Here is a 26,939-nt window from a genome sequence, read left to right on the forward strand (position 1 = left end):
GATTTGAATCCTTCGCAAGATACTCGAACATGGTGGTTCACTCTTCTATTGAGAAAGGAAGCTCCGATTGAATGGTTGAAAGGCTTTTTATTCTTGGCTGACTCGGGAGTACGAACAAGATATACGAACTGCTTGGAATCATCCTCGGATGACTAAGAAAGATTCTTTGGACGCTTATTGCGACAGATTTTGAAACTCTTTTATACCAGCCTCTTTATCTACGAAGGTCTTGTTGAACAAATTGAGCGATTTTCCTACAGAGATCCAAGACTATTGCTTGGAACAAAAGTTGAATTCTATTCAAGAATTGATGGGTCATGCGAGTCGGGGTTTTGCGATACACTATCACACTCCACTGATGAGATCTTGACTCAGAGAACCCAATAGACCTCTCAAAATGAATGTAGAAAGAGAAAGAGTTCCCAGAACAAAGAAAAGCATGATACACCTCCCCGACACTCTTAGAGAAAGGGTTATCTATCTCAAAGAGGGGAAATGTTTTGGATGCGAAGAACATGGGCATATCTCCGCAAAGTGCCCCACAAAGGCACAGCAAGAACAGATTGAAGATAGGCCAAAGAGTTTTAGAACAGCAAAGGTATGTGGCAGAAAGGCGAACGAAAACAGAACTAGTACCACATTGCGTGGGGCCCGAACAGAATCAATGAATGAAAGTACAAACTTTGCCGCTTTTAGGGCAAAGTGAAGGATCAGGAAGCCCTCTTTTTCTTTGATGAAGGAGCCAAGGCCAACTTCTTTTGGAATTGGCGGCTCGATTTGATATTACGCCCGCAGGCTGAGGTAGTTTAAGTGGCACTTGGACGGGATGTGGCCATTACACGGATCATTGGCAAACTTCGTTTGCAATGAAAGGGGTGCTTAGGACACGGGGATTTCTACGTAATTTCCTTGGGAGATTGTGACGTCCTACTCGAAATCCCTTGGTACCACAAGAACAACACTGTGGTTGACTACCGGGCCGAGAAAACGACTTTGACAAAAGAAGGGCTCAGAGATTGTAGTTGATGAACTTCAGTTTCTTTATTCACTTTTTTGGGAAGAGAACTAAACGATAAATGAAGGTCGAATATGTTTTGACCTGAACAAAGAACGCCAAAATTTTTCTCCACACTCATGAAAGGGATAAAGACTCGTCGACAGCGCGTAGATTTGGCCGAAGCAACCATTGAGGCTTTCGCAGCTCTCATGGTTGCGGTGACAGAAGCGCCGTGTCTTATCCTTGCCTCTTGGGATGATCCCTTTGAGGTATGGATGGATGCGAGCAATGTCGCCATAGGCGCTCTGCTTCAACAACATGGCCGTCCAGATGCATTCCTTAGTCGGAAGCTTGATAGTGTAGAAAAGAACTATTCAGTTTATGATAAAGAACTTTTGTCTGTCATTCACTCTCTTAAGCATTGGAAGCATTTTCTGTATGGTAAAGAGTTCACAGTTCGCACAAATCACCAAGCCCTCAAGTGGCTCCAACATATGCCTAGTGCACATTGGAATGATCGCAAAGCACGGTGGTCACAATTTTTTGAGCAATTTGGAGGTTTGAATGAGTATGTGCCTGGAAAACCCAAGCAAGGCTCAGGAGTCTTATTCACGGCACGCTAACAAGCATCGTCAAGATGTTTTGATCAAGGAAGGGGATTGGGTTTATTTGAGAATCATGAAGCAACGTCTTAAGCAAGTTGGAAAGAAATGTCCTAAGTTGTCTTTCAAAATGTATCGTCCAATTCATGTCATTAAAAAGATAAATGAGGTTTCTATGAACTTGCAATTGCCTAACTCATAATCAATGCACGACGTTTTCCATGTTTCTTGGTTGAAAGTGTTTCAGGGAACAACTGCGAAGGACATTTCCGAAGAAGAGCAGCCCGAGATCATCGATGAAGCTGAAGTCATGGAGGCGGAGCAAGTGTTGTTGCATCGGTTCATAGTCACATGGGGACGGAGACGGGTCTCGAGGACGTGGCGGGTCCCGGGGACGGGGACGTGGCAAAACAGGGGACGAGGGACGCGACAGGGGACGCGCTTTAAAAAACACTAGTTCTTTGCAAATTTCATAATGAGACAACAGTGAACACTAAGAGCACAAGATTGCAAAGAAAAAGTGGGTTTTGCAATCATATTACATAATACCAAAATATAACAACAAAGGGCGTGCGGTATCGCGACACGGTACACCGTTGGTGTGGTGATCAAGGCTCAAGCATCAATCATCCTCGCCAAAGGGCAAAACATAATGATGTACAAGTGAAGAGTGGATAAGTAGAGTTTTAGCATAAATGAAAGTCAAAGAGGGAAGGACTCGAGTCAAGAGTCAAGACTAAAGACTCAAGAGGTCTAGACTGGGGATTCTAGACTCTACATGTTGGCCCATGGTGCCGACTGAATGTCAACTGGCTCTGCATAGTCCATTTGATCCAAAAAATCATCCTTAAGTGGTGTTGTCTCAATCTCTCCCTCTGCATCAATCTGTGTCTCTGGGATAGGATCATCCTCTGCAAGTGCCCACTCCGCGAAATCATCGCTGCCTCCGAATCTCGGTCCTTTCCTTTGGGTCCGGCACAAGGTGCACAAGGATGGTTTGCCAACCATTCATCACCTCTTTGTCCTTCCATTGGTTCAATGCTTGGAATTATGTATCCACTACATAAGCAGCTGCATGAAGAGAATGGTAGGCATTCCACCTTGACACTCACAATTCTTGGATCTCCTCGCACCTACGTTATCAAGATTCAAAACAAAGTTACAAACTCAAGAGAGTAAACTTGTAAAGCATAGGGCAAACTTAAAAGTGACTCGTGCGACATGAATACCTATCGGGGTCAGTCACAAGTTTTCAGGAGAGTCAATCATGGTGTCCATGGCCTCATATATCTTGCCGATGCAAGGTTTCATGGAATCCAACACCCGCAGGAGGTGGATGTAACAGACTTGGACACTCCAAGTCAAGAATCAATCGCGACAGCACCAAATAACCACTTCAAAACAATTCGTAGATCACAATAGATTTGCACTGGCCCGGCGGAGTTCCGTGCCTAGAGATATTGGCCCCAAAGACTGGCGCCCCTTTCGGTATTTCTTTTTGTATTAAATCAATGTCAAAGTACAAAGAGCGGTTAGGGTTTCACTCTCAGACTCTGCGTCCAGATGCTCTGAAAAGTGAGCCCTAATCCGTGTATTTAAAGGTTACAAGGGGATGCCCAAAAGCAGAGCCCCAAAAGCTTTCGGTTCAAAAGCAGTTTCTCTCTCTTTCTCAAGAGAGCAAAATAAATAAAGCAAATTCTCTCTCTCCCTCTCTCCACTTTCTCTTGCGTAGCAAAAAGTTGCAAGTTGCGTCGCTAGAAAGGGGAAAAGCCACCTCCGTGATTTCCAAAAATCCGTACACTGCTGCCACGTGGCATGGCCGTCTGCTTTTAGGGTTTCCAGCCATTTAGGGTTTCAGCCAGCAGTTAGGGTTAGGGTTTTCAGAAATTAGGGTTTTTGGCAGAAATTAGGACTTTGCAGGAAATTAGGGTTTCTGGCAGAAATTAGGGTTTTTGCTGTCGGTAGCCACATCATCACTTTGTGACATACCCCTCTCTTGGAAGCATTGTAATCGACCACAATTACGCCTGCAAAACCGACAAAAGCCATAAACCGTCTTAGCAGACACTGACTGTTAGTACCTACGTACTAGGAACACACATCTAGCACATGTACCAAATCGACAGTCACATCACACGACATCACAGGACATCACAAGACATTCAACATTCATTCGGATCTTAGACCACGATTTATCGGCAACGTAGCTAGCAATCGCATCTAGGTCTAATCAGGACCTCATCGATGTCCGATTGACTAACACCTATTGCAACCATGTCTATTCGAGATCAATTAGACCAAAATGCTGCAGTCATTTTGTCTATCAGTTCCTGCACTTAAAAGAAGTCAAGAAAAAATCAGTATCATAATCAAGAATTCCATTTCATTAAAGCCATACAGTAGAATACTGCCAACTTTCAGTATCCCTGAAGCTCAAAGAGACATCAATGACTCTAGTATCTAAATCAAGGCATCTGTTGACAAAGGAGCGGAGTGACTCCCCTCTTGTGCATCCCACTGCACCAGATCTCCGGCCAAGCTGAGTTCTGGGTTTCGTTTGGAATAGACTATGCTAAACCAAAAGCATTGAGGTAAAGTTTCACAATCTGAGGAGTATCTGCTAGGTCCTCCTCCTCCATCCACTTCGCATCCAATGCAGGATAGTTCTTGAACTTAACCAAGAACCGCCTTCAGACTTTACCTTTATTCTTCGTATCCTTATGTGCCAAAATCTGTTCAGGAACAAGGATCTCCTTGTTTTCTTCCACTTCGGGTTGCTCATCAAGCTCCCCATCATCCGACACATCACCCTTAAAAGGTTTCAAGAGACTCACATGGAATGCATTGTGAATCCTCCAAGTATCTGGCAGTTTCAATCGGAAGGAGACATCATTTATCTTTTCAGTGATCTGGAAAGGTCCGTAGTATCGCATACTAAGCTTTGGAAAAAGCCTCTCCTTTCCCTTTCTCTTTCTTAGGCGTGCTTTCTCACAACGTAAGAGCACGCAATCATCCTCCTTCAATTTCAAGTCGCGATGATAGCGATTCGCTGCTTTTTTCTATCGTTCTCGAGACTTCTGCAAAGTCTCGCGAACCTTGGCAAAAGCCGTATCCAAATCTCGCGTATTCATCCGCTTCAAAGATCTTATCTTTCTTGTTTAGGAAGGGTGGAACCTTCACAGCACCTTCAACAATCTCAAATGGCGCCTTCCCCGTCAAAGAGTGTATCGTGTTATTGTCGGCAAATTCCACCAAAGGTAAGTACTTTTCCCATTGAGTCTTCTGATTAGAGATAAAAGACTTCAATAAATCTAGAACCACTGAATTTGCATTCTCAGATTGCCCATCAGTCTGCGGGTGGAACGATGACGAGAACTGCAACCGCGTGGCAATGTTCTCCCAAATTGCCTTCAAAATAAACTCGTAAATCTAGGGTCTCTGTTGGAGACAATTGTCTCAGGCATGCCATGTAATCTGAAGATGTGGGCCACAAACAGTCTCGCTAAGTGATCCGGCTTGACTGTTTTCTTCACTGGAATGAAATGAGCCTGTTTGCTAAATCTGTCAATAACAGTCCAGATACCATCGTGACCACTCTGTGTTCTCGGGAGATCAAAAATGAAATCCATTGCAATACTTTCCCAGGGGCGGGTGGGTATCGGTAAAGGCTGTAACAATCCCTATGCTTTATGCCTGTCAAACTTGACCTTCTTGCATACTAAGCAACTGCGCACAAACTCTTCCACATCCTTTTTGAGTCTCGGCCAAAAGATGTATCTCTCTACCCCCTTCATGGTGGTAGCAATGCCTCGGTGACCTGTAAAAGGTGGACAGCGGCATTCAGTCATAACCTTTTCCCTCAACGGCTGTGTAACGCACAACATGGTTTTTCTCATCAAGTAGCCTTCCCGAATGGAGTATCCTGCTACTGTCTCCCCATCCCGTATCCATGTGAAAATATCTGCAAAATCTGTATGTGGCATACTAATCGACCCTATCCTCGAAGCAAGCTCCTATGATGTATCGCGGAAATAGCCAAAACCAACCGCTTCCGAGACAAAGCATCTGCCACCACATTCTTTTGTCCCTGCACATGGACAATATGGAAGTGAAACTGTGATAAGATGTTCGCCCACCGCATCTGCTTTTCCGAAAGCTGCTTCAGTGACAAGAAGTAGCGCAAACTCTGATGGTCTGTAAAGACAATAAAATCCGCTCCGAGTAGGTAATGCCGCCACTGAGTAAGAGCATGGATAACCGCTGCCATCTCCGGCCTAGAGAACAATCGCCTCTCGTAAGCAATGACATGGCCTTCTTGTATCAAGACCGCACCCAGACTACAACCACAAGCATCACAATATACTTCAAATGACTTCTCCAAGTCCGGCAAAGTCAAAACTTGTCCTGTAGTCAAATTCTCTTTCAATGTCTGAAAGGCAGTCACCTCTGTGGATCCCCACAAGAAAGGGACTCCTTTCTGTGTTAAGATATGCAAAGGAGAAGCAACCTCAGCAAACTTTCGTATGAACCACCTGTAGTACAACACAGTCCCAAGAAGCTTCTAACTTCATGGACATTCTTCAAATCGGGCCAATCACGTATAGTCTCTATCTTGGTCGGATCCATTTGCACTCCTGCTGCTGAGACAATGTGTCCCAAAAATGTGTATCTCTGGTAGGAAAAATTCACTTTTCTTTGCATTAATCACTAACTTGTGATCTCGTAATGCCTGAAAGACCTGAAGCAGATGATCTCTATGTTCTGCCTCATTCTTGGAGAAAACAATGATGTTGTCAAAGAAAGTGCCAACAAATAGCCTGTACTCTCGAAAAATCATGTCCATCATTCGGTTAAATGTCGCAGGAGCATTGGTTAAGCCAAAAGTAGTCCGAAAGGCTGTCTTGTAGACGTCTCCCGACGCGATTCGGATCTGATGATATCCACTCTTCAGGTCAATCCTGCTAAAAGCACAAGGATCCCTGTAACCTGTCGAGTATATCATCGATCCTAGGAATCAGAAATCTGTTCTTGATGGTGACTTTGTTGAGAGCTCTATAATCAATGCACATTCTCCAAGATCCGTCTTCCTTCAAAACCAACAACACTGGAGAGCAATACGGTGAAGTACTAGGCTGGACAAGACCCTTTTCCAAGAGGTCTTTCACTTGGTACATAATCTCTTCATTCTGTGCTCAGCTCACACGATAAGGTAACCGGTTCGGTGGTGTGCTTCCAGGTATCAGATCAATGATATGATCTTCAGGACGAGCAGGTGGTAACTCGCTTGGTAGGCCCTCTGAGAAGCAATCGATGTGAGAGTGGAGAAAATTTTGGCGTTCTTTATCAAGTTTAGACATATTTGTCCTATCCTTATCGCTCAATTCTTTCATAAAGATCGAGTAAACAAACAGACTGGATTTCATTAAATTTAAAATGGCCGAAGTCGATACAATAGGGACAGACTCGCCCTTTTAATATCAAGTACAATTGTTCTGCCCTTTTCTGTAGTCAAAGTCGCTTCTCTCTCCCGATAATCGACCACAGCGTTGTTCTTGTGGTACCAAGGAATCCCTAAGAGAACATCACAACACTCCAAAGGCATTATGAAGAACTCATGCCCCAAATACCCCTGACAATGCAACCGAAGTTTGCCAATGACAGATGTAATGGCTACGTCCCTGCCGGGTGCCGCTAGAACTGCCTCTGCAAGTGGTCCCTGACTCCCATCCGATCGGGAGTGATCTCGAGCCGTGCCGCCAATTTCGGTGAAATGAAGTTTGCCTTGGCTCCTCCATCAAAGAAGATCGGGGCCTCTTGATCTTTCACTTTGCCCCAAGCTCGGCAAAGTTCTCTGTACTCTCGTCCATGGTGTCGAGATCGGTACCCACACAATCTGGAACCAGTGCTGTTTTCATCTTGCCTTTCGTCCACGTTCCTCAGCTGCTCTCGAACTCTCAGGCCTGTCGTCGTCCTTATCATTCTGTTCTTTTTGTGCCTTTTAAGGGCACTTCCCGGAGATATGTCCATGTTCCCCGCATCCAAAGCACTTCCCCTCCTTGATGAATCGAGCTCGCTCCAGAGGAGTAAGCTTGGGTCGTGCATTCTTTTTCTCTGAGTTGCTCTTTTTCTTTCTACTTTCATTCCCAGAAGTCTCTTCGGCTCGTTGTGTCATGGCCTCATCTATGGGGTAGGTAAGACTGCCAGAGTGAATGGCAAAGCCCCGCTTCGCATGACTCATCAACTCCTAAATAGAAGTTGACTTCTGCTCCAAGCAGTGATCTAGGATCTCTATAGGTAGACCCAAGGTGAACCGCTCAATCTATTCTCTGAACAAGATCTTCTTGAATGAAGAGGCGGGTAGAAAAGAGCTCCAGAATCTCTCACAGTAAGCATTAATTGTATCTTTCTTGGTCATCCGAAGATGGTTCCAAGCAGCTCGTATATCTCGTTCATACTCTTGCATCAACCAAGAAGAAATAAAAAGCTTCTTAAATTTCAGCCATTTAACTGGCGCAGTCTTGTTTAAAAGAAGCGTGGACTACCAAGTGCGAGCATTCCCCTTAAAGTAAGAGGCAGCTCTCCGAATCTTGGAGTGCTCTGAGTAGCGTCATCCCGTGTAAGCGATGTCAAACTGCTGTATAAAAGACGAAGCCTTCGAAGCATCTGAGTATCCTGAAAATGTATCAAACTTGATCGAGTGGCCACCTTCCTTAAACTCTCAGACTTTCTTGCTTTTATCTCTGAGAAAGTCAAACTCGTTGGCTTTGTAAAAATTCTTCTTGTTCGCATAAAAGTTTCCGTCATCGGAATCTGAGCTGTCAGTAGACGAGTCCTCAGTAGAATTGTCAGTCTCTGAGCGAGATTTAGCCTTGCCTTTTTCTTCCCCTTTCCGAAGCGTTGTTTCTTGCTTTGCTTTTTACCTTTCTGTCTTCTTCGCTCGAATCTGAAGAGCTAGAAGAATTGTCAGAAGAAGAAGAAGAAGAAGAAGAAGAAGAAGAATTGGGTACTCCTTCAAAGTGAACACGCTTCTTCTGTTTCTTTGCTTTGTCAAATGTCGACTGATGACCCAAATAACCCGAGAAGTCAGTGCTTTTCTTCTGCTTTTTGCCGTGCTTTTTGGCTCTCTCTTGCGTAGCATAAAGCTAAGCAATCCGTGCATCAAGCACCTCTTGTAATTCCTTCTCTGAATACTGTTTGTGATCAAAAGGTTTCTTGAGAGCGGGTTTCAGCAGTGGTGTAGCGGTTTTCTGCCACTGCGCATGCACTTCTTGAAAAGAAGTCTCGCTCGTATATTTTGCCAATTTCGGATCCTTCGCAAAATTGAGCATCATCTTTGTTGTATCGCTGATCAATTGACGACGCTTCATCTCTCTTTGCTCCGCCTGAGTAGGCCAAGGCGGGCCATACTCTCTGTCGGAATCTTTGTTGTGATCCCTACCCGCATCTCCAGATGCAGAGGGAGTCGACCGATCCTTGCGTGAAGCCATAGGTGCTGCGGAAAAAAAATTTAGGGATAAGATTTCCCGTAGCAGAGAAATCGCCCGTGCTCTGATACCACTGTAACAGACTTGGACACTCCAAGTCAAGAATCAATCGCGACAGCACCAAATAACCACTTCAAAACAATTCACAGATCACAATACATTTGCACTGGCCCGGCGGAGTTCTGTGCCTAGAGATATTGGCCCCAAAGATTGGCGCCCCTTTCGCTATTTCTTTTTGTATTAAATCGTCAAAGTACAAAGAGCGGTTAGGATTTCACTCTCAGACTCTACGTCTAGATGCTCTAAGAAGTGAGCCCTAATCCGTGTCTTTAAATGTTACAAGGGATGCCCAAAAGCAGAGCCCCAAAAGCTTTCAGTTCAAAGGCAGTTTCTCTCTCTTTCTCAAGAGTGTAAAATAAATAAAGCAAATTCTCTCTCTCCCTCTCTCCACTTTCTCTTGCGTAGCAAAAAGCTGCAAGTTGCGTCCCTAGAAAAGGGAAAGCCACCTCCGTGATTTCCGAAAATCCGTACACTGCTATCACATGGCATGGCCGCCTGCTTTTAGGGTTTCCAGCCATTTTAGGGTTTCAGCCAGCAGTTAGGGTTAGGGTTTCCAGAAATTAGGGTTTTTGAAAATTAGGGTTTCTGTTGTCGGTAGCCACGTCATCACTTTGTGACAGTGGATGATAGGCTTCACCATTTTGGAGATTGTCTTTGCTTCCTCCCACCATTCCGGCATGTTGGCCCGTGCTCGGCATGCCACTCCGTTGACACTTTTTGACTCGGGCATTGCCAAGAACTCATCACTAACGAAGAGTCCCCTCAATGCCCCACTAGATGAACTCAAGCGATGGAGCATAATGAAGTTGAAGGCGAAGCGAGTCTCTGAGTATTTGAGAAGAGCTAGCTTTGACCTCTTTGAAAATTCAGCCCTCACTTATTTAGAAAAATCAAGTTTCAACAATCAAAACGAGAATTGGCCTTCCATATTGAAATTAGATTCGAATTGAAATCAGATTGGTTAACACTTAATGGTTACCTTTTGATGATTATTGACAAAAGCCACCATTGAATTCGCATGCTCAATGACGAGGGAAATCCATTCCAAAGCGCCTATATCTTTGAGAAGATTGTTGAGGCAATGAGCCATGCAATATGTGACCATGGTTTTTGGATAAAGGGATTCGATGATGGCTCCTGTGGCACGATTATTATTTTCTCCGACTATTATTTTCTCCGTCAGTGACGATGGCAATGACATCATGCTTTCCCACCTTCTCAATGGTAAGCACCCACTCCGATGCAAGTACTTGCGCACTCTTCCCGGTCCCTGATGCATCATGGGAGTCAATGGAATACATCTTCCCCCGAGAATATGCCACCACGCCATGAATGGACCGGCGACGGGTATCACTCCACCCATCCACAATGAGGGATACCCCATTCTTCTTCCATGAAGCCCTTGTGGATGCACATGCCGCCCACCATGATTTTCTCCCTGTCAAGAAGAGTGGTGCGCAAGCTCTTTGAAGAGGGAGGGATATATCTGGGTCCAAACTCTCCAATCTTCTGTGCCATTTCTTTGAAATATGGAGATCTTTTGTGTCAAAAGAAAAAAAGTGTACATGAATGATAAACATTGTACAAACTAAAGATTAAAGCTTAAGCCTTATAAGTTAGAGTCTATAGAGCTTACCGTGCTGCATTGAAAGCAATATGGTCGTGGTAGAAAAATCTTGCTACGGCGACATATACCTCCTCTATCAAGACCGGTTTCCAACTATCTCCAAGAGTTGGTTGCCGCTTGGGTGGATGAGAATGAGGGAAAGATGACGATGAAGGGTTGGTAGAGAGTGGAGGTGGGCGGTCGCTGTCGGTGCCGTCGTGCCGGTTGATCCACAAAATGATGCCGAAGAAGGGGATGCCGATTGTAGAAGGCGAAGACAAATTCCAACAAGCGGGAACTATCTCTTGGGAAGCCGAACAGTGGATCAGTCACAAATAATTATCGCGACAGTTACTACAGTAACTTTTGGAAGGCTATAAATAGGACCCATTACATTGTAATCGGGCTTCTTACTTCTTAGTTCTCTTGGCTTAGCATTTATCTTTTGGCTTAGCTTTCAAGTGTTTCCGAGCTACAATCTCTTCGCCTTTAACTTCACCTTGTAATCATTACTGTTGTAATTATTTGAGCTTCAACCCGTTACACCTTGTACTGGTTGTCCCTGAACTATGAATCTGAAATTGCAAACACTTTTCCAGTTGTCCAATATGTCTCTCATTTCAATATGCTATTTCAGTTCATATAACTATTTTAGTCCAGTCTCCGTTCTCTATTCCAGTTTCACTAATTGAACTAACGACTTACCAGTAGCCTTAAATTTTAACACTAGAATCAGCTATCTGAAAAGATCAGCTCCAATTCCATTTTGGCGATCACGGTGGTTAGAGCTGTTTGCTCGTTGACCAAAAAACTCTTATCTCCCAGTTAGAATTTTCCGTTGTAGTGATGGCGCCCAAAACCAGTTGTGGTCGTAAACCGTCACATCGTGTTGACCCTGTTCCTGAGGAATCAGAAAGAGACTCTGATCCTAAGAAGGACCCGGTGACTGAGACTGAGGCTCAGGAGGAGCACAGTCATGCTAATGAGGCCAAGGACTCTCAGCACTCTAGTTAGTCACATCGTGTTGACCCTGTTCCTGAGGAATCAGAAAGAGACTCTGATCCTAAGAAGGACCCGGTGACTGAGACTGAGGCTCAGGAGGAGCACAGTCATGCTAATGAGGCCAAGGACTCTCAGCACTCCAGTCAGTCAAGAAGGAGAAGGGCTGAGCAGGAAGAACGCAAGGCCAGGAGTTCTCGGACCACACATAGGGATGTTGGAGCCAAAGGCAGCAAGGGTAGTCGTCACATTTCCAGTAGAAAAGCTAGAGAAGAGACATAAACTGAAACTGAAACTGACGAAGAAATTGATTGGGATGCTGATACAGACCATTACAAGAAGTCTTCAAGACGGAGTCAAGTTCCTAAGGTCAGAAGAGGCAGAGACGATGCTGACCGGCATGATTATACCTCTTCATTGAAAATTTCTTTCCCAGTGTTCAAAGGTGGGAAGAAAGATGATCCAAATGTTCATATCCAAGCTTTTGAACAGTATGTTGAGTTGAAGAATATTAATGAAGATGATTGGAGGGAATACTTTCCTCAAACACTAAAGGATGCAACAAGGAAATGGTACTACCATTATCCAGTTTGCCAACTCACAATCATACAACAAATTGCTCAAGGCTTTCAGACTAGAATATTCAGACAACAGAGATGATGAGGACATCCTCTGCGAACTGGATAAGATAAAGCAAGGGAAATTATCAATCAGAAGTTATGTTGAGAAAATCAAGGAGCTAACCAGGCAGCTGCAGGAGCCAACATCAAAAAAGAGGTTGCTAGCATGGTTTTTAAATGGGTTCCGTAGTGAAAAGCTTAGAGAACAGGACGTGCCCGTACCAACAAAGAAACTCAATGATTTGGTGCAGCGAGACCTGAAGCTTGAACAGTAAACAAAGAAGGAGAGGAGTCACAAGAAAAGGAGGTCTAGTAGTAGCAGTTCTTCCACTGAGAATTCTGATCCCAATAAGACCTTCAGTAGCTCTGAAAGCAGCTCAGATGAAAAGAGCAAAGACAAGGCCAAGAAAGGGTCTTGATCCAGAAATTGATGAGATGGCCCGACAGATGAAATCAGCCAGACCAGACAACCAGTTAGAAGAATGGAAACCTGGTGTTCAAAGTGTAAATCTAAAGATCATGTTTCCAATGAATAGCAAGTTCATTTGGACTGTTGAATGTGAGGAAAGCTTTCAGAGTTTGAAGAATGCTATTATCAGTAAGCCAATACTTCGACAACCGAATTGGGAGGTCATTTTTCATGTACATGTAGGCGCTTCAGGACTGGCGATGGGAGTAATATTAGCTCAGCCAGAAGGGAAGACTGATTATCTAGTGTATTTTGCCAGCCAGAGATTCAATCAAACTCAACAAGGATATACAAACTACTGAAAGAGAAGCCCTAGGAATGGTTTTTAGTGCTACTAAATTTCGACACTAGTTGCTGGGCAAGCTATTTCATTTTTATGTGGATCATCAGACATTATTATTTTTTATCAACAAAGTCATTATTCAAGGCAGACTGATAATATGGACGCTGTTCCTGATGGAATTTGAATTTCGCATTTTTCATAAGCCCGATAAAACCCATTGTGGTATTGATTTCCTGTCCAGGAGTACAGATGGCTACTCTGAGGCATCCTTAAGAGATGAGCCAGTGGATGCCGAACTGTTTCAAATGACAGCTGAGGAAACAACTGATCCAGAGTTTTATGATGTATATCAGTTCCTTTCTAAGAGGAGATTCCCAGAAAACTGGACTCAGAATCAAAAGAATGCTCTGATTATTAAGAGTCTGAAGTTCACCATCATTGACGGATTACTTTACAAACTAGGAGTAGATAGGGTTCTTCGAAGATGTGTACCTATGGAAGGGAGAATGCAAGTTATTTTGGAGACACATGATGGGGATTCTGGAGGACATTTCTCCACTGATATTACTTACAAGAAGATTTTGCAGGTTGGATTGTGGTGGCAAACTTTAATATCTGATGTTAGAAGCTTTTGTAAAACATGTGATATATGCCAGAGGATGGGCAGACCCACAGCAGCAGATATGACTTCTCTAACTCTAGCCACTAGGACTATTTATGAAATGGGGTATGGATTTCATGGGTCCATTCAAGAAAATTACTCCAAGCAAGAATCGGTATAAATTGATAGCCACTTGTTATGTCACCAAATGGGTGGAAGCTAAGGCTCTTCCCGACAACACCGCGAAGTCCACTGTTGTATTCTTATTTGAAAATATTATCTGTCGATATGGATGTCCTGTGGAGATTGTGTTTGATCAAAGAACACACTTTATAAATGATACTGTGGACATTCTAATGGAAATACTCTTAGTAAAGCATCGGTAATCAACACCATATTATCCTAAGTACAATGGGCAAGCAGAGAGCAGTAACAAAACTGTCAAGACTATTCTCACTAAGATTGTACAGAAGGAGCCACACCAGTGGGATCTGAAGCTCCAGACTACTCTCTGGGCATATAGGACAGCTTATAAGTTCACCATTGGACTAACACCATTTAGAATGGTGTATGGCTCTGAAGTTGTCGTGCCTATGGAATTTGTAATTCCAGTCTCAGGATGGCACTAGAGTATGGATTGGATTTTAATCACAATCTTAAAGACTGGAGGAGCTAACAGAGTTGGATGAGTTAAGACAGAGGGCTATGCTGGAACAGGAAATTGTTCAGCAAAGGAGGAGGCATGATAGACGAATCAAAGTTAGGGAGTTTCACAAAGGAGATTTGGTATTGCTCTATCAATCTAAACTGGGTCCTAAGAAACCAAACTTAAAGATAGCTTGGGCTGGTCCATATGAAGTCGATTGGGTGTTTTTCAATGGCATAGTAAGGTTGAAAGATTTATCTGGATTACTGCTGCCAAATATTTATAATGGGGCCAAAGTCAAGCTATATTAATCGAATGACAAAGAGACTTCCAGGGATAATGATACTGGTATTCTGGGAACTTAAAGCCAGAAAAATTCAAAATCAGCTATTTTAAGCCTTTTCCACGTACAACCAGTACCAGAGCCAATCAAAGGGTCAGAAAGGTCTTAGCACGACAAAACAATGTCAATAGCAGAATCAGTAAAGTGTCATAGCCAGTATCAATTTTTATGGAAAAAAGGGTTAGTGGGACTGTCTGTAATATCATTTCAAGGAACATGGAGAGTATTAGCCAATGCATGCATGCCACGTCATTGGCGGTGCACAGAACTCTAGGAACAGTAAGTAGTGGAGCTTTTATGACGCGAACACGTATAACAGTAAGGCGGCGGGCGAGCATGCATTTTTCCTCATAAGCCTCCTGCACGACGTCTGCCTGCTGTTACACATTCGCCATCGCCAAGCTGTGAAGCTTCTTCACAACCATAAACTTCTTCATCCGAAGCATCCGTCGATTGTTGTCTGTCTTTACCAAACACACCTAGATACGGATTTGAATATTCAAGTAAGTCTTCTTCTTCTACAGATTCATCGTCCTCACCGTGTATGGGCAAAAGAAAAATGTCGGAGAAGATGCAGGACACTATAGACGAAACTTTGGCACTTATCACCTCTATCAAAGCTTCTCTACCACTTATTCCCCATAGTAAGATACATTGGTATGTGTTTACCGAGCAAGCAGAAGCGTTGCTGCGACTGTGGGATTTGCATGTGGTTGTACAAGCCACAAGAATCGAGTTTGACACGGCTATAATCAAGCAGGCTCTTGATTCCTTCAATGTTGATGAAGGCAACGATTCCTTCAATGTTGATGAAGGCAGCGCTATTGTATGATAGGAAAGTGTCAACAATTTCGGGCGACATTGCTCATGCTTTCAAGATACCAAATGAGCCGAAGCCGACCATTGCAACTGCAGAACAGATAAGTGCAGCTCTTAAGGAAGATGACGCGGCCAAGAAAAAATGCAAGGCAAGTGCACAAGGAGTTCCAGTAGCAGGTCTGGACATCCCCGTTGCTTACCGGTTTGTGGCTGAAGCTGTGAGTCTGAAAAATAATCCCACATATGTCTTAGAAAAACTGTTTGCTATGTTGCTTGCAAAGAGACTAGATGCCACAGCTTCGATCAACTTATGTCAGATTTTGTCTCATAATGTGCCCAAATGACTTCCGAGTTAAAGTCTCACACTGTTTTTAAAGCCTGGTATGTCTAATAGTTTCTTCACTGGGCAACTTCTCCTGATGCTCATGACCAGGTACGGATGGCTTGGAGTCAGAAACCCATCCCAACGACTAACAATGTTGACTTATCTTCAGATGAAGAAGCCCCAGGTACTCAGTTGGCTCTCACTGGACAGAAGAGAAAGGCCACACAGGTGGAAGTTGGTAGTTCAAAGAAACCAAAAACTACATTGGCCAAGAGCAGCGCTTTCTTGAAGCAATTAGAAAGTCAGGTTAAGACTTTGCCTACTGCAAAATTTTCAACTGACCAGACTTCAGTAGCTAAGACTTTAGCAACATCTGAAGAACAAGCTCCAGCACGGATTACTGTTGGGACCAGTCAACAAGCAGAGCAAAATCCAGCAAACACGATTGCTGAAAAAGACCAACCAGAAAGAACCAGTGCTGAGAAACTGGCAGTTCATACTGATAAAGGAAAAGGTCCAGAACCTGCTAGTCCAACCAGTATCCCTTTCAGCGAATTGGCTTTAGCTTTAACCAAAAAGGACAGATTACAACAGCTACAAAATCACCTCCTCACAGGACGATTAGTTCTACAGAAACCTGACTCTACCACATTACCATATATGGCCCCTGTTACAGTTTACGAGCCAGTTGCCTCTGACCCAACGATAGTAATGGATGGTTGCTCAGTGCTTATCCAATTATCCTAGAATACAATTGTCAATGCTTTGGACAAATGATGGATGCCTCAACGTCCACTCATGAAGTGAACAAGTTAAAAGAAGAACTGAGGATCAGTGAGCAGCAAGTTCAGAAGTTGAAACAGAATATAGAGGCACAATCCTTGCAACATAGTGTTCTTGAAAATCAATCAGCCAGGACAATTCAGACAATGGAAAGTAAGCTGTTAAAGCTTGAATTTGAGAATAGGCAGTTAACTGAAGACAAGGCAAAGACTGAGAGAGTTTCTGACAAATTTGAGACTATGCTGAGGATGAAGAGGGTTGATTTCAACACATTGCTGACTAGCCACACTGCATTAAAAGCCTCTTTAACAGAAAGATACATATACAATAACTTGGCTGATATTCTGAATCCAGAAGGCAACGCCATTTTCAATATGGATAATCTGAAGGCACTTATGGAAACTATGCAGAGTGATTTACAGGATAAGCTTTCTGAATATAACAGTGCTTTGGCAAATCAAGCTATTCTGGACTACATTGATAAGCAGAATAACCTCGATGAGGATTCTAAGAAAGCAAAAGAGAAGGATGAAGAGAGGGAGGACGAACCAGCAGATAAACATGATGATGATAATGACTCCTCCATCTTCACCTTCAGGGTCTGGTGTTGGTGGATCACCTGCCACAGGCGGCAGTCAGCCCAACACAGAACAGCCAGACCAGTGCAAGGATCAACAGTCGGGAGACCAGGGGGCTGATGATCAGCAACCAGGTAACACTCAAGACTCCCTAGTACACCAGTCACAGCACAGTTCAAATGTGAAAGGAAAAGCTAAAGCTGTGACTGAGACTTTGAAGGGTGATGAGCAACATTCATTACAGCTCATCACACTGAACAAGAGGCTAAGACATCAACAAGCTCCTATTACGAGGATGTATCTGGAGGATGATGCTCTTCTTTCTAATCTGGAACGCTTTCAAAGACTATATGTCGGCGCCAGATAAACGATCCAACATTGAAAATCAGTCGCTTTCCATGATCAAGAGTTGTGTCAACTACCTGCGCATCCCAGTAGCATCCAGTTGTTGGAACCTGAAAAGGATATTACGGCTAAACCAGGACTGGAGCCACAGTACAAAGAAATGGTTGAGATCCTCTTTGAGGCCAGGATTTAAAAAAATCAGCCTCTTCCGGAAGGATGGATCCACACAGCTTCGTATTGTCATAAATTGGCCAGAACCCCTCTGACAAAGGGTAGACGCACTCTGTATGATCCTGACACCAAAACCTATAATCCTCTCACGCCTTATGAATTGGAGATGACTACTGAAAGGCGGGATCAGCTTGAGCAGGAGGCCATCTACAGAATTATCCAGAAGGACAATATTGGCACTGGGACTTCTGAGGCACCAACACCAAAGAAGGGCAAGAGGAAGCGGGTTCAGTGGAAGGATATTGGGTAATTCCATCTCAGAATCAGACAGTGGATTTTCCCAGTAAGGCACTAGAATTTCTTTAGCTCGGCGCCCTTGAAATTACAACTATAGGGTGTTAAGCACTCAACAAGCATGAAATATGGTATAAAGCTAGCAATATCAGAAGAGCTAGCAAATCCGAAGTAGCACTATTATGAGGAACATAGGCCACCTCAGTCAACAGACAGACGAGTTTAGGGTTTAGGGTTTGGGCCAAAACCAGAAACCCAGAAAGATTCCTTAACACCAACTCAGATTCAGGTGGTGGATTTTTTTTCAAAAATTTTGGACTTATACCAAAATTCAAGAAAGAAGGAAAGGATACAGAAGGCGAAGACAGTTCCAGCAGACGGGAACTGTCTCCTAGCAAGCCGAACAGTGGATCAGTCACACGTCAGCAATTACCACGGCAGTTACTACAGTAACTTCTAGAAGGCTATAAATAGGACCCATTACATTGTAATCGGGCTTCTTGCTTCTTAGTTCTCTTGGCCTAGCACTTATCTTTTGGCTTTAGCTTTCAAGTGTTTCCGAGCTACAATATCTTCGCCTTTAACTTCACCTTGTAATCATTACTGTTGTGACATTTAAGCCTCAACCCGTTACACCTTGTACTGGTTGTCCCTGAACTATGAATCTGAAACTGCAAACACTTTTCCAGTTGTCCAATATGTCTCTCATTTCAGTATACTATTTCAGTTCAGATAACTATTTCAGTCCAGTCTTCGTTCTCTATTCCAGTTTCACTAACTAAACTGACGACTTACTAGTAGCCTTAAATTCTAACACTGGCATCAGCTATCTGAAGAGATCAGCTCCAATTCCACCGATGCTTGGATGAAAGCCGTCGTGGCCATCTCCCTGGGATTCACCGTGCGACGCTTGGTGCAATTCTTCTTGGCTTCTTTGATATCCTCAAGACTCTTCTCAAGGTTCAGGAGCTTTTGCTTCTCTTCCGAGCTGGTTTGCGGGCATAATTGAACTTGATGTCCTTTCCGTGAAGGAAGTGGACGTGAACCTTCCTCACGGAACCATTATGCTCGTAACCACCACGACGGCACTTCCATGGCTTACCTCCACCTCCAACACCGCACTTGGGAGCAATCACCTTATTCCACCATGTTCATGTGAAGTCGGCGGAGGAAGGGGATTGAGAAGTGGCGGCGGGGCCGGAGGAAGGAGGAGGAGGGCTTAGAGAAGCTTCGGATCCATCTTGAGATACCACAAATGATAGATATTAGAGAAAGCTCGAAGAGAAGGAAAGAGGGGTAGGCTTCAAGGCTCGAGCCTTCAAGGAATCAAGCCTCAAGGCTCCAAAGTTTTGACTTGGAGAGGAGCATAGATGGGAGAGAGAGAGAGAGAGAGAGAGAGAGAGAGAGAGAGAGGAGAAGGAGACTCAAGAGGGGAGGGCAACTTGGCACTTGCAAGGCTTGGGTATGAGGTTTGAAGTTGAGGCTTTGAGCCACTTGAGACTTGGGTGCTCTTAAATAGAAAGCCCCCCCCCCCCCCCCAAAATGAAACGGCCTCATGAAGTTTGAATTTCAAAATTCAAATTTCCCACTGCTGCTGTAAGGTGCAACGGAAGTGAATGTTGAACTTTGCTCAAGATGAGTGCTCCGAATTGTGCTCAAAGTTTCCTTTACTTACGAAAGGGAGGGCCTTCCGTTCCTTTAGTGAGAAAGTGCAAATGACCACAAACAAAGTGAACGACACTGTGAATGAAGGTGCTGAGACTCAAGGATAGAGAGAATACGACACCAGAATGTTATCCAACCCTTGTCCGAAGGCCCCACTCTCTATGGCGAGAGCAGTCTACTATTGATTACACAAATCTCTACAATGCTTGGACTTGCCGACGATGTCGACAATGATGAGGACAATGAAGAGACGGGCTGAAATCTGAAAAATGCTAAGGGCTGAAATCTGCAAATCTTTATATGCTAAATTCTAACTCTATATCAATGACAACGATGCGACGACGATGACGTGCTGAAAAGGCAAATGTTGAAATCTGCGTTTTCCGGGCTGAATCTGCAAACTTCGATGGATCCCACCGTGCAGCGAGGAACTGTTGCGGAAAGGTGAGATTTGCGAGGTTCGAAACTTCTTCTGCGATGTCTGACTGCTGAAAACTGAAAACGTTGATTCTAGGGCTGAATCTGTCGCGATGGAATTGCAAAACGCTGAATGTCCTGCTGCTCCAAAAACGCTAAGGTTGAATTCTGCCTTCGCTATTGATCTGCTAACACTAAGGCTGATCTGCTATCTACGGGGGAATCTGCTAACGCTAGGGCTGATCTGAGGTCGTATTGTCGTCAGGCTGCTGCAATGCAAAAACACTAGCTGATCTGGGAGCAAAACGCTAGGTCAATGCTGATGCAAAAAACGCTAGGTCTGCTGTCTTGTGGGGTATTGCTGAGAAGGTGTCTGTTGAGCAAGGTGCTCCTGCTGCCTCTTCTGTCAGAAAGTGCTAGCGCTAGGTTTTTATATATACAAACTTAGCAAAATTGCCCTACCTAAATTCCGACAAAAGTCACTTAAAAATAATAAGTGAAAATTGTCAAAAATAGGAAAATAGGTCTATGCATTGTAAAATGCTACTGCTGGGTTCTGATGATCATCATGTTGTGTGCTCTGCGAACAAACTCACAAAAGTGCCAGATCAACTTCCTATTCTAGACTGACTTGACTGAACTGAATCCTGGTCATGCTGTAGCTTGTTCACGGACACATAGGGTTGGGTGTGTCACGTGACATCTCCCCTCCTTTTCAAAGTGAGGTACTGGTACCGAACTGTATGGCGTCGCCAACAGTGCCTGGAATCCTGGAAAGGACTCTTCGCCAGCCCACTCTGATGCGTGGGTCATGCGATACTTGAACTTCATAAAGGTCTGCAACACTTGCTTCTTTGGGCCGCACCGAAAGCGACAGTATTTTGTGGCTCCTTCAATACCTCAACTTCTTCTAGAGTCATGCGTCTGGCTTCTTCAAGAATCTCCGAGGCTGAAAATTGTTGAAACCACTTCCAACACAAAAACATGAACATACACATTCCATGTAGAGTGACTAGAAAAATATTATTCCTCTGTAGAGCCTGTGTATGCAATGTAGATGACCGTAGAGACAGAGTGTTAACCCGTTCATCAAACACACGCAAACAATGAGATCGAATCTTGTGTTTCTGATCTAAATCAATCAACTGTGGCAAATCACAATGGAAATGCCCATGCTTGATGCTGAATCCTTCTTGTGCTCTATCGGGTACTGTGTCATGCCAAGGAAGAGATATGGAGTGTGAATTCCTTGAATGCAAACATTTTTTTCTTTTCATGAATCATCCGCATACATCCGTGCTCATTCATGAGTGAATCATGCTCAACGTACAATATGGCATGCCTAGGAAAAGGGATCACATAAGGACGGTGACTAAAATACAGGAAAGCATCACGAATGAAACACTCGAACAATGCGTACTGACTAATCATTCGAACACATAATATTTCCTGTGGGGGTTCTGTGGACCTAGGCTCGAGAGCCAAGATCGGTTCTTCCTGAGGGCGTTCTTTGGACCTAGGCTCGACAGCCAAGATTGGTTCTTCCTGAGGGGGTTCTTTGGACCTCGACTCAAAAACCAAGATCGGTTCTTCTTGATTGATTGAATCTGCAATGAGATTAGCTTCACTAGAAAAAGTATCAACTAAACCATCGTCCTTCTTAATTCACATCATCTTCCTGCAAATCATCATGCTTGTCAGAAATCACATCTTGATCAAACAAATCATCATGCTCATCATTATCATGCAATTCATCATGCTTGTCATTATCATGCAAAGCCTGTGTGTCTTGCTTTGGAGAAGAAGAGACTGAGAGAGTCTCCTTTTCCCGAATCTCTTGCATCTGTGCCTGCATTTGAGAAAAGAGTCGCAACATCTCTTTCATGTGTCGGTTGTTCATTGCTTGTCTTGCTTTGTTCTTGCGATCAAATTCTGTTTGTCTTTCTTTGTTCTCGCGATAAAATTCTGCTTCTCTTTCTTTGTTCTCGCGCTCGTACTCACGCTCTATGGCTGCCATTCTTTCTTCGTATTCACGATCTATGGCTGCCCTTCTTTCTACGGATTCACGATCTATGGCTGCCATTCTTTCTACTTTTCTTGCTTAGCGTTCTAACTCCCTGTCCATCATCATCTTGTCGAAAGCCTCCATAAGAGTTAGTGCAATCCTTTGCGTAGATCGGGAAGGGGGAGGGTCGGAAAAACCTTCTGGTGGGGAAAACTCTTCTTCGCCACTCCCATGCTCACCACCTTCTTGCGAAGTATCCATTCCGCTTCGGGTGATGACCATCCACTGAAGTCTTGGGTTCTTGAGGGTCTTGGGTTCTTGAGGGTCTTGGGTTCTTGGGGGTCTTCGGGTTCTTGAGGTTCTTGCGGTTCTTCTTTCGCTTGCAATCTGTGTTAGAGAAGGATCTTCTCTTCACTCGAGTTCTGCTCTTTTCCGCGGGCACACCCCTTGGCGGCCTTGCGCTCGCACCAAGGTTACGTTTTCCCACCTCATGTCGATTGGCCGGCCGCTAAGTGCACGGTCCGCTCGCAATGAGTGAAAAGAGGCACAAAGGAAGGCCGGACAAGCCCTTCTTTCTTGGGTTTCCTGTCACTCTTCAAAAATACGATTAGGAATCGACAGGCCCAAGTGAACTTGGGTTACGTGCGACAGCAACAAGCAAAAAAAATTATGTGGTTCTTTCCTTGAGTGATATAGAACACTGCCAAAGCTCTAATACCAATGTAAGGTGCAACGGGAGTGAATGTTGAACTTTGCTCAAGATGAGTGCTCCGAACTGTGCTCAAGGTTTCATTTACTTACGGAAGGGAGAGCATTCCGTTCCTTTAGTGAGAAAGTGCAAATGACCACAAACAAAGTGAACGACACTATAAATGAAGGTGCTGAGACTGAGAGAGAGAGAGAGAGAGAGAAGAATACGACACCAGAATGTTGTCAAACCCTCCTCCGAAGGCCCCACTCTCTATGGCGAGAGCGGTCTACTATTGATTGCACAAATCTCTACAATGCTTGGACTTGCCGACGATGTCAACGACGATGAGGACGACGATGAGACGGGCTGAAATTTGAAAAATGCTAAGGGCTGAAATCTGCAAATCTTTATCTACTGAATTCTGACTCTATGTCGATGACGATGTCGATGACGACGATGCGACGACGACGCACTAAAACGCAGATGCTAAAATCTGTGTTTTCGAGGCTAAATCTGCAAACTCGATGGATCCCACCGTGCAGCGAGGAATTGTTGCGGAAAGGTGAGATCTGCGAGGTTCGGGACTTCTTTTGCGACGTCTAACTGCTGAAAACTGAAAACGCTGAGTTTAGGGTTGAATCTGTCGCGATGGAATTGCAAAACGCTGAATGTCCTGCTGCTCCAAAAACGCTAGGGCTGAATTCTGCTATCGTTGTTGGTCTGTTAACGCTAGGGTTGATCTACTATCTGCGAGGGAATCCGCTAACGCTAGGGCCTGAAGTCGTACTGTCGCCAAGCTGCTGCAATGCAAAAACGCTGGCTGATCTGGGAGCAAAACGCTAGGTCAATGCTGATGAAGAAAACGCTAGGTCTGCTGTCTTGTGGGATCTTGCTGAGAAGGTGTCTGTTGAGCAAGGTGCTCTTGCTGTCTCTTCTGCCAAAAAGTGCTAGCGCTAGGTTTCTTTATATACAAACTTAGCAAAATTACCCTACCTAGTTTCCAACAAAAGTCACTTAAAAATAATAAGTGAAATTGTCAAAAATACGTCTATGCATTGTAAAAATGCTACTGATAGGTTCTGATGGAAATCTGATGATCATGCTGTATGCAACCAGAGGATATGTATCTATTCTAAGTGTCTGAACATGCACGGTCTGCGAACAGACTCACAAAGTGCCATATCACTTTCTATTCTAGACTGACTTGATTGAATTGAATCCATGGTCATGCTGTAGCTTGTCCACGGACACATAGGGTTTGATGTGTCACGTGACAGCTACCCATGTGTCACCTGTCCGCGTCCCATCTGGATTTGTCACCGAGGACGTGCGTCTCGAGACACGTCCCGCCCCGTCCCCCGTGATGAATGTCCTTCCGTCCTGAAAACGCATCCCGTCCCTCGCCTCATCCCCGCAAATAAGGGCTGCGTTCCCCCATCCCCTGTTTCTATGCATCGGTTTCGCCGTGGTTCAAAGAAGCAAGTCAGACAATACTTTTTGAAGTTCAAGGATCTAGGAACCAACGAGGCAGTGTGGGTCGATGAAGAGTTTTTCAAAGATTATCCCAAATTATTGGCAGCCTACAAGGAAGCCATGCAGATCGGTACCAACACCTCACTTTAAAAAAGGAGGGGATGTCACATGCATATCTAGCCCTATGTGCATGTGGACAAGCTACTTCAAGTCAAGGATTCAAGTCAGCTTAGGAAGTGTTCTGACACCTTTGTGAGCCTGTGCGCAAGCCGTGCATGTCCGAGCACTTAGAGTAGTTGCATATCCTCCGGTTGCACACAGCATGATCATCTACATTATAGTCAGTAGCCATCATCAACATTTTACAGTGCACAGAACCCATTTACCTATTTTAGCCATTTTTCACTTAGTATTAATAAGTAACTTTGTTGGGAAACTGGGTAAGGCATTTTATAAGAAAGCTAGCGCTAGCACTTTCTGACAGAAGAAGTACCTATACTTGCAGTGCACCTTCTCAGCAAGATTGACAGAACTCCCTAGCGTTTTCAGTCATCAAGACCGTCCTGGCGTTTGTAGAGTTCCCAGATCACCCAGCGTTTTCAGACTGCAACAGCTAGCGTTTTCAGATTGCAGATTGCAAATCAACATAGTGTTTTTGCTACAGCCACCTAGCATTTCCAGTTTGCAGCACTACCTAGCGTTTTGCAGTTCCTGGTGACAAATCAGCCCAAGCACTTCAACGTTTTCAGTTTCAGTCCGCTATTCGCAGATTTCAACATCTACGTTTTCAGCGCATCGTCGTCGCCATCGCCGTCCTCGCCGACATAGAGTCAAAATTCAGCAGATAGCAAATTTCCAAAATTCAATCTCTAGCGATTTCAGATTTTAGCCAGTCTCGTCGCCATCATCATTGTCGTCGACATCGTGGGCAAGTCCATTGCATCTAGACCATTGTACCAGATTTGTACAATCAATAGCATAGACCTCTCTCGCCATAGAGAGGGAAGCCCTTGGAGGAGGAATTGACAACATCTAGATCTGAGTGAAAATCCTTAAACCCTTCCGTTGCACCTAACAATACAAGTATAGGTAGTGAGCTACTTGATTTGGAAGATTCAAAAAGAGATTGGATGAATCTATTGAAAAGTTTATGAATTACCATAACTATTCGAAAAGATTCATAGTGGGATCTTCAAGACTTCTACAGAAAGAAGTTGTAGAGCTCTTGGAAGTTTGGACTTGGAGCAAGGCGATTTGGCAAATAGTATCATTTTTCCCCCTTTCAAGGAGACTTCACATCAATTCGAGATGGCATACAGATTTTCATAAATGTGATTGCTTCTCTCTTTTCCCCTTAAAACTCTCTCTCTCTCTCTCTCTCTCTCTCTCTCTCTCTCTCTCTTTTGTTGCACCCGTTCCTCTAAGGGCAATTGAATACACAGACAATGCTTGGTACCTCTCTCTCTCTCTCTCTCTCTCTCTCTCTCTCTCTCTCACACACACGTACGCACATGCAGCCACATGCAGGCAGTCTGTTGTGAGTTTTGTCTTGTTAAATTTGTGTGCTCTCCCTCCTCAAAAGATCACAAAGCAATGTAAAGAGAGCTACAGAAACGTCAAAACTCCAACTGCGACGAAATATAGAGTACGCATTTCCAAGAGCCACAAAAAGGGAAAAAAGAGGGCAGAAGAACATGATTAGGAGTGCATACTGTGAGGTGGGTGGGGACGCGAAATGAACAGACAAAACGTCCAGGCTCGGTGACTTCAACTTTGAGAGGCTTCAGGGTAATGCCTTCGTGAAACTGAGGAATAGATGTGATGGATTCTTGAAAATTTCCAGAGAGCTGCCGAAACCACTCTTCTACTGATGACGACGGTGGTGGCGACGGAGATGACCAAAGCCCTTCTTGGTTTGCGGAGGAGCGTGTCGCAGACATGGGCAGGAGACTCTGTGATGTCATACCTAGTCAAGGCTGAAATTTGAAAGATTGTGGGCAGTAGATCTGGAAAACGGATACCCTCAATTACTTTTTGTAATCTATTGTATCCTCAATTACAAAAAGTAATCTAAAGTATCCGCATTTCGAAAATAATCTAGGTACCCCATTATGCGACCGTGAGGTTTGAACATATGACTCACCCATGCGAGACACATGTCCTAACCACTTCACCTTGCATGGTTTCTAAAGGATGCGGCTCCCAATTTACTTAAACACGTGTGCAAGGCAATGACACCAAAAGTAATTTAGGGTACCCAGTAATCTAGGGCACCTTGGATTACTTTCAAGTCGTCGTTAAGATCTATGGTCCACAATCGCCTCATCGTAGATCCCATCCTCCCATGTTCGTGTCACTTGGTCCCGAGGAGTTAAAATCCCCCTTGGTTTTTTTTTTGGGAAGACCGAACCCGAAAGTGGTCTTCCCTATGGAAGCTTTCAAATAAAGCTTGGTCTTCACATTAAAACCTAAAATTTAATGGGGTCTTCCCATTAAAAAGTAGAAAATGTAATGATAGTGTTTGTGGCAACTTGTGATGGTACTTTTTTTTTTCAAAACTCACAATGGTGAGTAGATTATATTAGCATAATCAAAACATTACAAATTCCTGTCACGCTCATGATGAGCCATGGCAGCTTCAAAGAGTCATAGATACATAGCTA

The 26,939-nt window shown here is 44.1% G+C and overlaps 1 protein-coding gene across 1 annotated transcript in view; it reads right to left on the minus strand.

The window, feature by feature from the left end:
* Positions 1-26,286, minus strand: part of LOC147445974 (uncharacterized) — a 58,105-nt gene extending 31,819 nt beyond the window's left edge. The window contains exon 1 of the mRNA XM_086526142.1: positions 25,989-26,286. Coding sequence (XP_086382268.1) covers positions 25,989-26,240 — 252 coding nt within the window. The 5' untranslated portion in view covers positions 26,241-26,286. The remainder of the gene's footprint in view (positions 1-25,988) is intronic.
* Positions 26,287-26,939: the final 653 nt, after the last annotated feature.

Source organism: Adiantum capillus-veneris, chromosome 12 (genome assembly GCF_014529385.1).
Source record: "Adiantum capillus-veneris isolate H3 chromosome 12, ASM1452938v2, whole genome shotgun sequence".
Lineage (NCBI taxonomy): Eukaryota > Viridiplantae > Streptophyta > Polypodiopsida > Polypodiales > Pteridaceae > Adiantum > Adiantum capillus-veneris.